Source organism: Odocoileus virginianus, chromosome 13 (assembly GCF_023699985.2).
Source record: "Odocoileus virginianus isolate 20LAN1187 ecotype Illinois chromosome 13, Ovbor_1.2, whole genome shotgun sequence".
Lineage (NCBI taxonomy): Eukaryota > Metazoa > Chordata > Mammalia > Artiodactyla > Cervidae > Odocoileus > Odocoileus virginianus.
Window position 1 is genome coordinate 28,684,537 of NC_069686.1, and position 15,624 is coordinate 28,700,160.

General features: G+C 46.2%; 1 protein-coding gene across 7 annotated transcripts in view; it reads right to left on the minus strand.

Annotated features, from left to right (window-relative positions):
* Nucleotides 1–15,624, minus strand: part of TANC1 (tetratricopeptide repeat, ankyrin repeat and coiled-coil containing 1) — a 237,793-nt gene that overhangs the window by 22,061 nt on the left and 200,108 nt on the right. For all 7 annotated transcript variants that reach the window (XM_070476149.1, XM_020880382.2, XM_020880380.2 and 4 more), the window contains 3 exons: nucleotides 8,307–8,543; nucleotides 6,311–6,496; nucleotides 3,813–3,891 (listed from right to left, as the gene is read on the minus strand). In XM_070476149.1, coding sequence (XP_070332250.1) covers nucleotides 3,813–3,891; nucleotides 6,311–6,496; nucleotides 8,307–8,543 — 502 coding nt within the window. The remainder of the gene's footprint in view (nucleotides 1–3,812; nucleotides 3,892–6,310; nucleotides 6,497–8,306; nucleotides 8,544–15,624) is intronic.

Genomic DNA, 15,624 nt, shown 5'->3' on the forward strand with positions numbered 1-15,624 from the left:
CAGACACAGTGACTACAGAAAGAAGAGCACAGGAGACTTGGAGAGTTCTGCCCTCCTGAAACCCATGATGTAGGCACAATAAGCTTTCATCAGATAAGCAACATCAACAATCACATTTATAAGATGTACTAAGCAGGGAACTGCAACGTGACCCCAAGGAGTCAGCGCTGGGAACGTTTTGCTTACAAAACAGGCATATTCGCTGAAATAGAAGCGTTTCTATTCCCCTAAAGAGCAAGAGGTTCTGACTAGAGACAGACAGCAGGCTCACAGACTTGAGAGATGCCTGGAGTTTGGAAGCACAGTTCCTCTGACAATTCACAGCAGCATGAGGTCACCAGTTAAGCATTTCTGATCATTTTATCAGGCTGATTCCCATCGAACACTGACAAAGAAACAGTAACTCAGTTAGGTCAAGACTTCATGGGAGCCAGCACTTGTTTGTCATGACTGTGGAATGCCTGAAGCAGATAACTTGAGCATCTGATGGGTCTTGTCATGGTTCAGGCCGCCCAGAAACTACAGGATCAAGGCTGTTTGTGCGAATGTCATGGGCAGGGGGCCTCGGAAGCCACACAGGCAGAGTTGCTGGGTGGAGATGTACCCCAAGCCCACTCCTTGGGAGCTCCGAACTTTTTCCTCACTCTTCGTCCACTGGAGTGAGTGTCACACTCCTTTCTTTGCATAAGAGCAAGGGAAAGTGCTAAAGAGCTACAAGAATGATTTTGAAGGGCTGGATCTAAAAACCAAATAGACATAAAAAGCAAATAATGGCTCCAGAGGTTGGTGGAAAGGGAAACTTACATAAATTAGGCTCTCTGCTCTCCAAAACCAGGAGGGAGAGCTGGTTTAGAGCTCAGCTCAGGTAGCCGAGCTCTAAACATGGCAGTGTAGCTCTGCATGGACACCATCAAAGCTGGGCAGGTGAGCCAAGAACAGACCGTGGAGACCCTGCAGGAAGCCCATCAGCGGGTATTTTAAATCCAAGTTGTCCATAGCTAATCTACACCGCACAGACTTGAATGAACTCTTGGGATCCTACCCTCAAGCTGTGGCGAGAGACAGGCAAGTTCCATCCTAGAGTGTTTTAGGCACAAACCACCATTGACTACACCCAGGAATGAGGATCAAATCAGGAAGGAGAGCAGCTGCTTTCATTCTGCAATTAGAAACAGCGCACAGAGCATGCAATCCACACAGGCTAGGGAACCACCAGGTGGCTTCTTGCCGAGAACAAGGACTATGAGCTGCCCCGTCGACTCAGGCTGTCATCATTGGGGCCGTCTCTTCCAGAAGGCATTTGATGTCAGGTAATGTGGACCCTGTGTGGCTGAATCCCAAACACAGTTCTCACAATCTAGGCAATGCAGTACACATCTGTGCAAAGCACCATATATGCAGATGTTCCCTCATCTAAAACTTCCTCTGCAAGATTTCAAAGTGTTCCTCTGACAACCACTGACAACCTGATTTCCTCTGGAAATCAGGATGGTCTGTAGTAGCAGACATGGGTGGACATTTCTGAAAGAACATAGGAGAAAAATATCAGACAGAAAAATGCAGAGCAGTCAAGACTGATTTTATTGACATGCAGCCACAGAGTACAGCTGGGGCTTCTAAGCCTGAGAAATAGTGCTTAGCTTTCTCTTGGTTTAAATTTTTTGAAAAATCTCTCACACTCTCGACTGAGGAAATTCAGGTTTACTGCCTGCAGAGAAAAGCTATGACCTGCTTCTCAGGATGCAGAGTGGTCTGAAGGTTGTACACGAGGCTTTGCAAAGGAGAAGCTGAACCATTATTCATCCCTCACTGAGGTTGATGGGAGCCTAGAGTTTCTCTTATATGCTTTAGCCTACAACCGAGCAGATTCTCAAGGAGGAAGGAAGGAAGGTGCTTACTGAAACTCAGGACTGGTCATCTAGAGAAAAAACAGACCACATAAACAGAGCCCTCAAGTCAAAGCCTTCTCTGCTTCTCTAGGTTTTTTTTGCCCAGAAAGAAAACACCCCTCTAATATTAAAGATCAGAGATTCTTATTGAGCTAAGTGAGTGGTGTTACAGGTACTAGCACTGACCCCCATCATCATCACGGCTCCTCTCATGAGTGTCTCTGTGAGGCCGGCACTTAGACAACTGCTCACAGTGATTCTCTATTTGTCCCGAGGCCACAGAGACCCTGAAATCACCTGGGTGGACATTTAGGAAAGGAGTGTCCTATCCTTCCCAGGTGGTTCAGTGGTAAAGAATCTGCCTGCCAATGCAGGAGATGCAAGAGACTCGGGTTTGATCCCTGGAGGAGGGCATGGCAACCCACTCCAGTATTCTTGCCTGGAGAATCCCTTGGACAGAGGAGCCTGGCAGCCTACAGTCCATTGGGTTGCAGAGAGTCAGACATAATTGTTAGACTGAGACTGAGCACAGACCTGTGTGTGTGTGTGTGTGTGTGTGACCATCGGGAACGTCTGGCCAAGACTGTCACATCTCATTCAGTCTTCACCAGATCCTAGACAGCAGGATTATTCACCTCATTTGACAAAGAGGCAAAGACCCTGCCTCCAGGCCACAAAGGACAGGGATCTGGCCTTCCGGAGAAGCACGAAGAAAGCCATGCGCTGGCCTGTGGGCTACCTTGAGGCCCACAGCACAATAGGAAGTGGTGGAAACTTTCACCAAATATGGAGTAGCCCATACTATTGAAATGGCTGGGGGGAAGACTCCATCAGGAATTAAGGCCAATATTTACATCTGCACGCTGGGCCCCAAGCATAATCTAAACCCGTCTGTGAGTCCGGCACTCTCCCTGAACCGAGCGGACACACCACCTCTCTTGCCCCTTAACACCAGCCCCTGCTGCCAGCCTACCACCCACATCACCACAACGAGCACTGTAAGCCCCATGCACGCGCCTGGCATCATCTACAGTGGAGTTGGGTTGACAGGGGAGGAGGAGCAGTGGGGAGGAAGTTGTGGGGCTGAGCACCTGTGCTACCCATCAAGAAACTCTTTGAGGCTTTTCCTAAGTATGAGTTAGCTGAGGGACTCTACACACCACTATTTGGTTTGTTAGGAAATGATTGAGAAGCAGTTGGAAATAAATCTGTGCAGGAGACATTGAAGTCATGCAAAGGACACAGCCTGGAAATGCATGTTAAACACCTTTGGTTACATTTGATAAAGAGCAACTGATAAAGTCTCACACTTCTAAGACCAATCAGTCAAATGGAAAATTTCAAAGCAGCGTTATTTATATTAATATTAACCTGACAAGTAGCCAACTCAGATCTTCCTGGAGACTTACTCACCCACACTACAGTTCAAAACACACATCTGACACCAAAGGATATGCCCCCAGTAGCTAGTATTCAGTCTGTTATGCAGGCTGCATGAGGACTGAGTCCTACTCTGGAGAAGGCAGGTCAGAGCCTTCCTTGCTGACCACCTTGGATTCACCTGAACACAGGGCTGGCAGTTCTGCCCTGCTCACGGTACACAGTCACAGGATGACCAGGTTGCTTAGGACACAAAAACACTCAGCAGGTGGAAAGCACGGCCTTATTTGGGTATTTCTAGCTGACATTCATCAGAGGCACAGGAACTGCTGGTCTAATTCAAAATGATTCAAACTGCACTTGCTTCTAGAAAAGTTTTAGTCATCATTTGGGAAGTTTCAAAGGCTCCTAACTTCAAATGCTTTGTGATAACAATAGGCCCAGATGCATCCCATGTCATTCTTAAGACAACTAGGCCAAAATGGCGGCTAGAACATCAAGGAGCTACTTGGCCCCAACTACAAGCAGTGGAACCATAATTACCTGTTTCTCCCCACAGCGTGTCGGTGCCATTGACGTCTATTTCATGTTCCTTTTCCAGTCCCAGCAAGCACTGGAGCACCTGTCAGAAGTGGCAAGGTGATTTAATGAGTTTTCAAAGCCATATGCGCTTATTATATCCTGTGTATCAAAGGAGAGAACGTGTTGTTTTTTAACCATGATTATCTCATGCTGCACAAGGAGAGAGAATATAATGAAAATGGTTTTCCAGCATAATTCGTATGCTATTCACACCTTCACTTTGAGAAGAAGAAGAAAAAAAAAGTGAATTTCGGCAACACTGTTCAGGATTACTAGGTACTCAGAATTCTAATGAATTCCAGCATGACCCAAATATGCCAGCCTCATCAACAAAGGACAGGGGAGATCATACAGAGCGCAGCTTCTGCATAAATCGCCAGAAGATGGTGAATCCCTTTTTTCACAAGGAAGGAAAACAAGGTGATGTATATACCTTTTCAATAAAATAATGCTGCTTCAAATGCTTTTTCCACTCACATTATTATTCTCCCTCTGTCAAACAGCAGGGTGCGTCACAGGGGTGGGGGCAGGGAGCCAGAAGTATGTGAGCCCTTAACGAGAGTCAGCATCCACCCTGCTCACCGGCAGCCACAGGAGAGCAGAAGACCTACCACCTTCCAGGTTCCCAGTCCACTCACAGCAAGGGCCCCACATCCTAGTCAGAAAACCCGTGAATGTTACCTTACGTGGGAAGAGAGGGTTTGCAGATGTGACTGCGAATCTTGAAATGGGATGATTATCCTGCATTATCACGGTGTGTATTGTATAGAAACTTGATATGATCACAGCTGTTTGTAAGAAGGATAGGAGGAACCAGGGTCAAGGGAAGGATGAGGTGAGATGACAGGAAACACACTCTGAAGACAGAGGCAGGGCCACAAGCTAAGGAGTAAGGTGGCTTCTAGAAGCTAGAGGAAAAAAAAAAGAAACACTCTACTCTGAAGCCTCCAAAAGAAACATCGGCTTCCTGACCCAACTTAATTTCAGCCTTCTGACCTCCAGAACAGGCTGCTTCAAGCCACCGAAGTCTGTGGTCACTTACTACAGCAGCATGTGGAAACTAACACAATCCTCAAGCCTTTTGGTGAATGAGCCCTGTCCTTCGCCATGAAGCTGTGGCTGGCTACGCAGCTGCTTTTCCACAGCTCCTCACAGCCAGAGACCAAGGTTATATTCAACGTGGCTTTGCTGTCCTTCCTAAGATGATATTTCACCTTCTGGACCCATGCAGATTTAGGGAACAGTTTAAAAAGGAAAAACATCCACATTCAAATATGTCAATTTAACATGTTCTCTCTGTATGTATGTAAATGGGTCTTTAAAAACATTTATTTGTATTTTTAATCTAAAAAACAATAAACCTACTATATGGTAATGTTTAATACATTTTTATGAAATGTGCATTTTCATTTTTTATGAAAAAGAGTATTTTTCTCCAAAACTAAAACATATTAACTTGACTAGCATTGTTTTACATTTCTATAAATTTCTTTTATGTCTGTCCTAAGAGAAGATAGCTTCTTTTTCTGATATGCTTCTGTATTCTTGCTGCAATATATTGTCTTAGTTGAAGCAGTGTATATGTGTATTTTTGACATTTTAAATGCCAACAATAAGCCAGCTAGCTGCGTGTATATGTGTATCTGCTCCAGTGTTTTAAACGGTAAAAGTCAGCCAGCCAGCTTTGTACCCAAATTTACTTTGGTACATTTACATTTTACATTTGGCACATTTACACTTGGCACATTTACTTTGGTACAAAGTCACTGTGGGGAAGAATCTTAGAAACATTGGCAACCCTAATTGCCTGAAGACAATACAGAGTGAGAAATACATGGAAGAAAAAGGGTACAATATTATTAACTTCACAGACACATGGGTCAGGAGGTGACAACAAAATCTTCAAATCGAGGAATACTGACACCTGCCAGGAATAAGTGCTTGATGTAACTACTTCATGAAGCTTCAGTGCAGGAACTGTAAATGCCAAGCATTCTTACATGCTACCAGAGCATGTTCTATTTTAAACAACTCTATTTTTAAAAATCCTTCGAATACTCAAGAACAAGTTTAGAAACAGGATTCCATGTGATTACTGTTAAAAGACCACAAGGACAAAAGGATGAATCAAAGTGGGAAAAGGAGAGGAGAGCAGGACTCGAGGGTGAAAACAGAACAAGGAGGGCAGGAAGAAAGGAGGCAGAGCAGAGAGTACGCAGCCTGCAGGGGCTCCGGGTGGGAGCTCCCCAGCCCCCCGCCCACTTCCACTCACAGGAGGGGTGTGATAACAACAGGGCATCTTTACACGTGGTGAAACCAACTGCTCTTTTTGGAAACCCTCGTTTCCCTTCATTCCTTCTGTGCATCACAAGCCGGCAACTTGGAAGAAGGTGAGTGCGCAGTGCCCACCCACTGGGCTCCCGTTTTCCCAGAAGTGCCCTGGGAAAGGCCGCACTCACCGCGCTGTGGCCCATGCTGGCGGCCGCGGTCAGCGCCTGCTGCAAGGCTTGGCTCTTCCTCAGAGCGCCTGGCTGGGCCGGGCCCAACGACCACTCGCAGGTCAGCAGGTAGCGGAGAACGTCGCCGTGGCCCCTCAGTGCACTGTGGACCAGCGCGCACTGGCCTTTCTTATCCAAGTGGTCCACCTGGGGGGGCGGGGCAGGAGCAAGGGAAGGCACAGCTGAGCACCACTTTGTCACAGTGACCCACATGTGCTGTGGACAAATTCCATCCCACCGCAGATGTATGGGGTTTGTGTCCCACTGTGTGTCTCTGGAGAGTATCTGAATTACTGCAATTGATGCACTGTTTCAGGCCTCGAGTTCCCTCTGTAGAACTAGTGATCACAAGGCATCCTCCTCGTTCCCTTTGTCTCTCTAGGAAGTGACCTGGAGTTTCGAGTTCTCTGGGGAGCAGGTATGAGGGCAGACAAAACCTGTTCTTCCCAACCCTAGTCACTTGGGTGAGGTATCCTTAATCTTAATCTTCTGTGGCAAGCTATGATTTGGGGGGCAGAACAGTTCTTTAGTCACTGAAACAGGAAAGCCAGCAAAAGGGAGGAATCTGGAAAGATCCCAGCTCTCTACGAGGAAGGGCAGGAAGGGACTCCAAGTGGCATTTTATTGGGGAAGGCAGGTGACCCAGGTCATGCCAGCATGCCAAGTGTGGCCACAAAGGCAGGAAGGCTGGTCAGCCACGAAGGGGCAGTGACCAAGGGCTGCATACCCATAATGGTCCAAGAGGCAGCAGATAACACGTCATTCTCTAAGCCTGGGAATCATGGACTGGGAGAGGACTTAGGGCCCAGCCTCACTTGCAAATTCTGAAGACGCTCTGCACCTCAACCCAGAGGCTCTGCCTACATGAGCCACCTATATGATTCCACCCCCGCCTACAGAGCTCTCAGCCAGCCTCCGAAAAAAGCCAAGCCATGGTCTGGAGGTGGAAATGGAGGGGCGGTATGAACAGTAATGGACCTACTGGGAAGGTTTAACAGAAGCATTTCCCTTCTTTCATGGACTAAGGACGACCCATCCCAAATGCTGTGTTTTCAAGAGAGAAAAGCAAAAAGACTCCTATAGTTACTATAAGTCTAACGTCTTTTGTTGAACTTCAAAAAGCCTAACTATAAAGAAGAAAAACAAATACCAGCGATTTATTTCTGTTGCTGTTCAAAAGTACATTCTCCCTTCCCCAATAAAGTGCTTAAAATAAACAGTTTACTGTAAACTTGGCACTGTTCTCATCCAACCTATTAACACTGACAGTCCTTGAGCAACTTGTTAATAATACAGTTACTTTGCGTTGTTTTAATATATTGATTTACTTATGCTCACACAATAGCCCTGTGGTAGATCCTGTTGTTGCACCCATTTTATGGATGAGAACATAGCACACTGGCTTGACTGGCCCAGGGTCCCAGATGGCAGCTGGAGAAATGTGGATTCGGGGCCTTCTAGTACCTGCTGCTATATGCTGAAGCACATGACTTCCAAGACCCACATAACTCATTTTATTATTATTTTTAAAAAGATATAACATGAAATAAAAAGGAGAAAAAAAAAGCCACACTTAAATCTTCAACTCATCCAGTGCAGAGTTAAATTCTGTGACAAGTTCTAGGACAATACTTGCAGGCTTTTTAAAGGATGGCCTTACTTGGACCTGTAATGACCAGGAGCCTCCCCTCGGGCAGGATTAAGCAGAATAAAAGCTTTGAACCAAACACATAGCCCCTTCTCCCTCTCGCAGACAATACACGTCTATCACACACATACCCACATCAGGCCACATCACACACTGTAGCTCCACCCTTTCTGTTTATGTTCATTGAACCCTGACAAAGTAGAGGCAGAAGGGAGTCTGGCCCAGCCAATGAGAATTTTACCAGGAATGGGAGACACTTCCCACCTTTGTGGCCCCTTTCACCCCTCTTCGGGGAAGGCTGTCGCTTACCCTCGCCCCCTTCTTGGCGAGCAGACACACCAGCTTCATGTGGCCTGCAGCGGCCGCGTAGCAGAGGGCAGTCATGCCGTTCTCCGACATGCCATCCAGGCAGGCGCCGAATTCCAGAAGCAGAGTGACCACTTCCTCATGGCCAAGGTGAGACTGGACGCATAGGATCGGGGCGTTATTTAACACTTCGGTCCTGTAGTTCACGTTGGCCCCTCCTAAAATCAGGAGACGGCTCACCTGTTGGAGAATGTCCCGCAACAAGATTAATTTCTCATGAAGTTGGCAATCATAACAAGGTTTGTGGAGAAGGGTGGTATCCTTAGTGCAGTGGTTCTCAAATGTGAGCGTGCACCGGTATGACCTACACTTGCGCTAAAGATGCACACCCTCGCTGGTGAGAATGCAAAATGGCACAGCTGCCTCGGAGGTTTCTCTGTGGAGGAGAAGGTGGAGGTTTCTCAGGATCCAGCAATCCCACTCTGGGTACACGTCCAGAGGAAATGAGATCAGAGTCTCAATAAGATACCCACACTGCCGTGTTATGGAAGCACTATTCACAATAGCTAAGAGTTGCAGGCAAACTAAAAGGTCAACAGATGAATGGACAAACAAAAGTGGTATGTACATACATTGGAATAGCACTCAGCTTTCAAAAAGAAGGAAATCCTGCCCATGTAACAACACAGATGAACCCTGAGAACACTGCTCACTCAATCATGTCTGACTCTCCATGACTCCACGGACTATAGCCCACCAGGCTCCTCTGTCCGTGGAATTTTCCAGGCGAGAATATTGGAGTGGGAGCCATCTCCTGCTCCAGGGGATCTTCCAGACCCAGAGATCAAACCTGCATCTCCTGCATTGGCAGGCAGATTCTTTACCACTGAGCCACCAGGGAAGCTATTGAGAACATTAGGTCAAAAGAAATAAGCCAACCATAAAGAGATGAATGCTATATGAATTCACTAATATAAGGGACATAGAATAGTCAAATTCACAAAGACAGAAAGTAGAATGGTGGCTTCCAGGGCCTGGGAGAAGGCGGGGGAAACAAGACCTGTTTAATAGGTGTGGAGATTTAGTTTTATTGTGGAGTTTTATTACTGCACAATAACATGAATATATTTAACACTACTGATTTCTACCTTTAAAAATAGTTAAGATGATACATTTTATGATGTGGGTTTTTTTAATCACAATGAAACAAAAATTTAGAAACGTCTATTCTCTGGACTCAAACCTCTGGATTTAGTAGGTCTGGTGGGCGTGGGAGTATGGTCTAAGAATATGCCTGTTTACTGAATGCCCCCCAGGTGATACAGATGCTGTTGGTCTGGGGATCATGTTTTGAAAACCACTGTGTGATCCAAATAAAAACAGAAAATTCATTTTGGGGGACAATGAAATAATCATCAGAGGATTAAATAATTAACAGTGAGATAATAAAGCCAAAAATAAGAGCATACATTTTTTTCTCTACAAGGAATTGTACCTGCAAGAAAAAGCAGAACACTTAAAAATGCTCACATGCTTGGGACTGTCAGCAGCACAAAACTCCTAGAAAAGTATCTGCTTTTCTGACTAACTGCTACACATCTACCACCCACTGAACGCCTTGGATCCAGATATAAAAGGAAATTCGTTATCTATAGGTTTTAAAATAAAATCATTGAATACTTTATGTGAATTATAGCTATACTAATATTTTCTTCAAATCTCCAGGTCATTGGGAAAATGACACTCCATGAACACCTATTAAGATGCCCACTGCGTTTCTTCGAACAGTCCCCTTCAATGGTCTTGATCGCATCAATCACCCCCTGACAGACTCTGGCCACCTCTGGCTGCCCATTAGGAATGAAAACCACAGAGACTGCGTCTCTTATCTGACCAGAGACACAAGGGATCATTAGAGGATACAGAAAGATGACAAGTAATATAAAATCTGAGGCATTTCAATGATACACTGCCCACAAAAGTAGCTAACAGAATATTTGCAAAGTGATAAATTATTATTCTGGTGGTGACACCACACCTTGGAACAGTGATACCATACAGACTGGTTAGAACCCAGAGCGTAAAACCTGCAGACTCACTGGCTGCCGCTGAAGCTTGAGCCCCGGGTGACCCAGCCCTTCAGCTGCTTCTCTGAGCTCCTCTACCAGCACTCTTCCCCTCACTTACCCACCACCCCCCCGCCCCCCAAAGGTGACCACACTGGGTCTAATGCTTGTCCCATAACAAGGGCAGGCAGGTCCCACCTCTGGGGCTTCCCCTCTCTCCCATATAGTTCTCTCTGCCAGGAATAAATACCCTTTCCATAGATACACATGACAAAGGATCACTTCCACTGTGCCTGCTTCAACGCCAGGACACCAGGGAGAAGTCCCCCAACTCTATACAGAATGCTCCCAGCCCTCCTCTATGCACACACCACACATCATCCACACACACCAACCCTGAGCACCACTGTCTACTCCACACGCTCCATTTCCCATTGGGCCTATGGCACAAGATACTGGTTCTAAGACACAGAAGTTCACAGATAAGAGAGGTAAACGAAGCCCCTCTGAGTGAGGATGGCCCACAAGTCAGTTCCTTCCCATATGAGGACCATCACTTATAATTAAGGAAGGACCTCTTAAAGTGGGGGGTTCAGTTCAGTCACTCAGTCGTGTCGGACTCTTTGTGACCCCATGAATCGCAGCACGCCAGGCCTCCCTGTCCATCACAAACTCCCGGAGTTTACTCAAACTCATGCCCATCAAGTCGGTGATGCCATCCAGCCATCTCATCCTCTGTCATCCCCTTCTCCTCCTGTCCCCAATCCCTCCCAGCATCAGGGTCTTTTCCAATGAGTCAACTCTTCACATGAGGTGGGCAAAGTACTGGAGTTTCAGCTTCAGCATCAGTCCTTCCAATGAACACCCAGGACTGATCTCCTTTAGGATGGACTGGCTGGATCTCCTTGCAGTCCAAGGGACTCTCAAGAGTCTTCTCCAACACACAGTTCAAAAGCATCAATTTTTCGGTGCTCAGCTTTCTTCACAGTCCAACTCTCACATCCATGCATGACCTCTGGAAAAACCATAGCCTTGACCAGATGGACCTTTGTTGGCAAAGTAATGTCTCTGCTTTTTAATATGCTATCTAGGTTGGTCATAACTTTCCTTCCAAGGAGTAAGCGTCTTTTAATTTCATGGCTGCAGTCAGCATCTGCAGTGATTTTGGAGCTGAAAAAAATAAAGTCTGACACTGTTTCCACTGTCTCCCCATCTAGTTTTTATGAGGTGATGAAACCAGATACTATGATCTTAGTTTTCTGATGTAGGGGAAGGCGGAGATAAATTAGGAATGTGGGGTTAGCAGATATAGTTACTGTATATAAAACAGATCAACAACAGGACCTGTACTACAAAGCACAGGGAACTACACTCGATATTTTGTAACAACGTGTGTGTGTGTGTGTGTGTGTGTGTGTGTGTGTGTGTACTGAACCACACAGGGAATTACATTCGATATTTTGTAACAACCTGTAAGGGAGAAGAATCTAAAAAAGAATGTGTGTATGTGTGTGTGTGCGCGCGCGCGCGTGTGTGTGTCAACTGAACCACTCTGCTGTGCATCTGAAACTAACACAACAGTATAAATCAACAATACTTCCAAAAAAGAAAAAAAAGGAAGCACAGTTGTGCCCAAGTGACTAGACCCACCTCATCCTTCACAGAGTCACAGGGGGACCATCTTCCAACCTTACCAGGTCAAGACCAACCCAGCCCCCAGCTGCCAACCAGCACATGTGGATGCAAGGACAGAAAGTCAGAGAGGAGAAATCAGCAGAGGTGTCCCTGTCCCCATAGTGACACGGGACACAACCTCGGGCAAACCCATCCCCACCAAGCTTGCTTTACAGTCCTAAATCAGTTTGCTCCTCAAAACAGCACCAGACTCAAGCAGGACTTTAAAGCATTTCAAAAGGGTAAGTGCCCAACAAAAGTCAGGGCTTTTGAGAAAATGACTTCCCTCTGAGTAACCGCCAACAGTGTGGCAGCAATAGGACAATGCTGCTGGCACAGTAGGGGTTTTATCGAGGCCCAAGGAATGTGTGCTTAGGCAAGAGGAATACAGAGCAGAACCCCAACAGCTTTTCAAAATTTTCAAAACACACACACCAGGGACTCTCTTGGTGGTCTAATGGTTAAGAATCGTCTTCCAATGCAGGGGGCTGGGTTCGATCTCTGGTCGGAGAACTAAGATCCTGCAAGCTGGGCAGGGCGGGGGGGCAGAGTGGACTAAACCCACCTGCAACTACTGAGCCCGGGCATCACAGCTAGAGAGAAGCCTGCACACCATAAGGAAGAGCCACACACCGCTGCAACTACGATCCGATGCAGCCAAAATAAACAAGTAAATATTAAAAAAAGACTAAAGAGGGGGCATCATTTACCAACATTACAGAAATAAAGAAGATTTAAAAAAAACACACACTTAATATCACCGATGGGCACACTGGACTCTGGTCACCAAAGGACAGGTAGAAACTGCTTGCATTTAAATTAACAGGGTGACTTTGACTGCCAGTTACCCTCTCTCTCCCCTCCCCCATTAATTCCATCCCCTCTTGAGATTCATGAGCCTAAAAGAAAAATATGATGGATTAAACAGTCTGAGTTCTCAATCAGCCTCTTAACTAACTTGCTGTGTGATTTTCAGAAAATTACTCAACCTCTCTGTGATTCAGGTGCTGTCTTAAGGAAATGACAGTACACCACCCCATTCTACTGTACAGAAACTTTCTTCTAAGAACATCGAAAAGTGTTGCTTCAATAATGTCTTGCATAATACTATATAAGAAAAGTTTTATGGAAGATCTGTGCACAGAAGCAGAACTTTCCTAAAGGATTTGTTACCAATTCTCTATTTGCTTCTTGGGAAAAAACATTTCCTTTGTTGGTGCGATGCTGTGGGTATTTTTACCACTTACCCCGCTAAGCAGTCTGTGATCTTCTCCAAACCCACGCTTCTTAACCCTGCTGCTTGGTGAAACCACCAGGGAGCTTGCAAGTTTCCAAAGCACCAGCCCCACCCTTGGAGATTCTAGCTAGGCTGGGGCCCAGGGCTCCCAGATGGTTCCCGCTGGCAGCCACGGCTGTAAACACACCAGGTGAGGAGCGCACCTGTGGAGAGAGCGTGGGCTTGCTCTCTGCCAGGCGCTCTTCCCGCTGTGGGATCTGGGCACCTATCACTACCCTCACCCGAAAGGTGGAAATAAAGACAGTTTCACTTCCTTGGGTTGTTGTGAAGATTAAAAATGAACATGCCACACACACAAAGCACTTAGCACAGCCCTGAGCTTCCTATAAGTGCTAAATAAATATTACTTGCTATTGTTATAATCACCTTTGAAGGGGGGGAAAAAAGTGAAAGTGTTAGTCTCTTAGTGTCCAACTCTGAGACCCTGAGGACTGTAGCCCGCCAGGTTCCTCTGTCCCTGGGATTCTCCAGGCAAGAATACTGGAGTGGGTTGCCATTTCCTGCTCCAGGGTATCTTCCCAACCCAGGGACCGAACCCAGGGATCCTGTACTGTAGGCAGATTCTTTACCATCTGAGCAACCAGGGAAGATTAGTGGATCTTTTTTTTTTTTCTCATTTATTTTTATTAGTTGGAGGCTAATTACTTTACAATATTGTAGTGGTTTTTGCCATACATTGACATGAATCAGCCATGGATTTACATGTGTTCCCCATCCTGATACCCCCTCCCACCTCCCTCCCCATCCTATCCCTCTGAGTCTTCCAAGAGACAAGGGCCCCAGTCTCTGACCCTCAGAAGGCACAGGAGGGCACTGCCCCAGAAACCAGGTGACCCAGAGGGCTTGCCCCGCTGCCCCCACCACGCCAGGGTGGGGGCAGCTCATCTGCATAGGGCAGCAAGGAGACCTCCCGCTTATCTGAGGGCAGGTATGGACCTGTCATAGCCTGTGGGCAGCTCCCCTTCACCTCCACCACCAGGCACATTCATAAGTTATCAAGGGCTTACAGGAGAATCTCAGTGTCCAGAAAGAAGGCGAAAGATGACTAAAACTAACTCACTTGACCATATAATAAATGCCAAGTCTTCTCCCAAGAGCTTCAACGTCTCAGTGAGGTGTCCCTTCACTCTACGATGCAGGTTCTTTAGTGACCTTCACTTCGCAGGTGAGAAAACCGAGGCTCAGAGCAGGTAAGGCAGAGATTAGCCCCGGGCACAACACTACTATCATATCACAGTCCAGCAGCTGAAGCAACAGCTCTGGCTAAGATTACTCGGCATTCAGGGAAGGGGAAAAAGGGTTCTTCCTGTATATTTTTTCCCACCTACATGGAAATCTTCTGGTCACCACCACCATGAAGCTCTTCCTTTAACAACTGGAAATGGTGATATTACCTATACACACCTCTGGATTGGATGAATGCAAGAAAATGAAAAAGGGGGTAGGGTGGTAGGTAAAATGATGTGATCATGAGGAACAGAAGAGGTACTGCCCAGCATGTAGTAAAGTGGGAGGCTCAGTTTTCCCATCAGAGGCTTTCATCAGTGCAACCGGTGTAAATGTGTGCTTCCTAATAAATATGCAGAACACAACTGCATCCTTTCAGCCAGGGAAATTAGGCCAAGGTCCACACCTAACTCCTATCTCCTCCCCTCCCTGCCTCCAGCTGTGAGAAGAATCACAATCTTAATTCCCTGGAGCCCACAGCCTTAGGAAGCCTGTGGCTGGCAGGCAGTCCAATGGGATTATGTGAGCAAAACAACCAACTGGACCGAAGCCTGGGGGCCCTGGTGGCCAGGACCCCAGAGGGCCAGCCAGAGCCCAGGCTGGCATGAGCCTGGCTTGGCTATGGTAGATCACATTGTTAGAAATCACGGGCATGCCACCAAAATTAAAATTCAACTACCAAGTAATTACTCCAGAGCAAGTAGCTTTAATTTACCAAAGTGGCAAACTGCAATTATTGCTCAAAATGACATCCTTTCCTGTATGACAACATTTAATACTCTCTAAAAAAAATTCCTTAATTGCATGCATAATTTTAAATTACTGTAATTTGTTCAAGATTCTGTGAAAAATCACTCCCCCCCCCCCCGTTTTTTTTGAAAGACAAAAGAAACAAAAGGATAATAGAAAGTCTTAAAATTCTGTGACTAAGTTATACAGTTTGGGGGGATAATGTTAGGTGTAGGCGACACTGGAATTCTATAAAACAAAGTAAAGATGAATAATTTTAAAATTGCAAATATGTTAAAGAGAAAAGTTTATAATCCCAGGTGGGTCA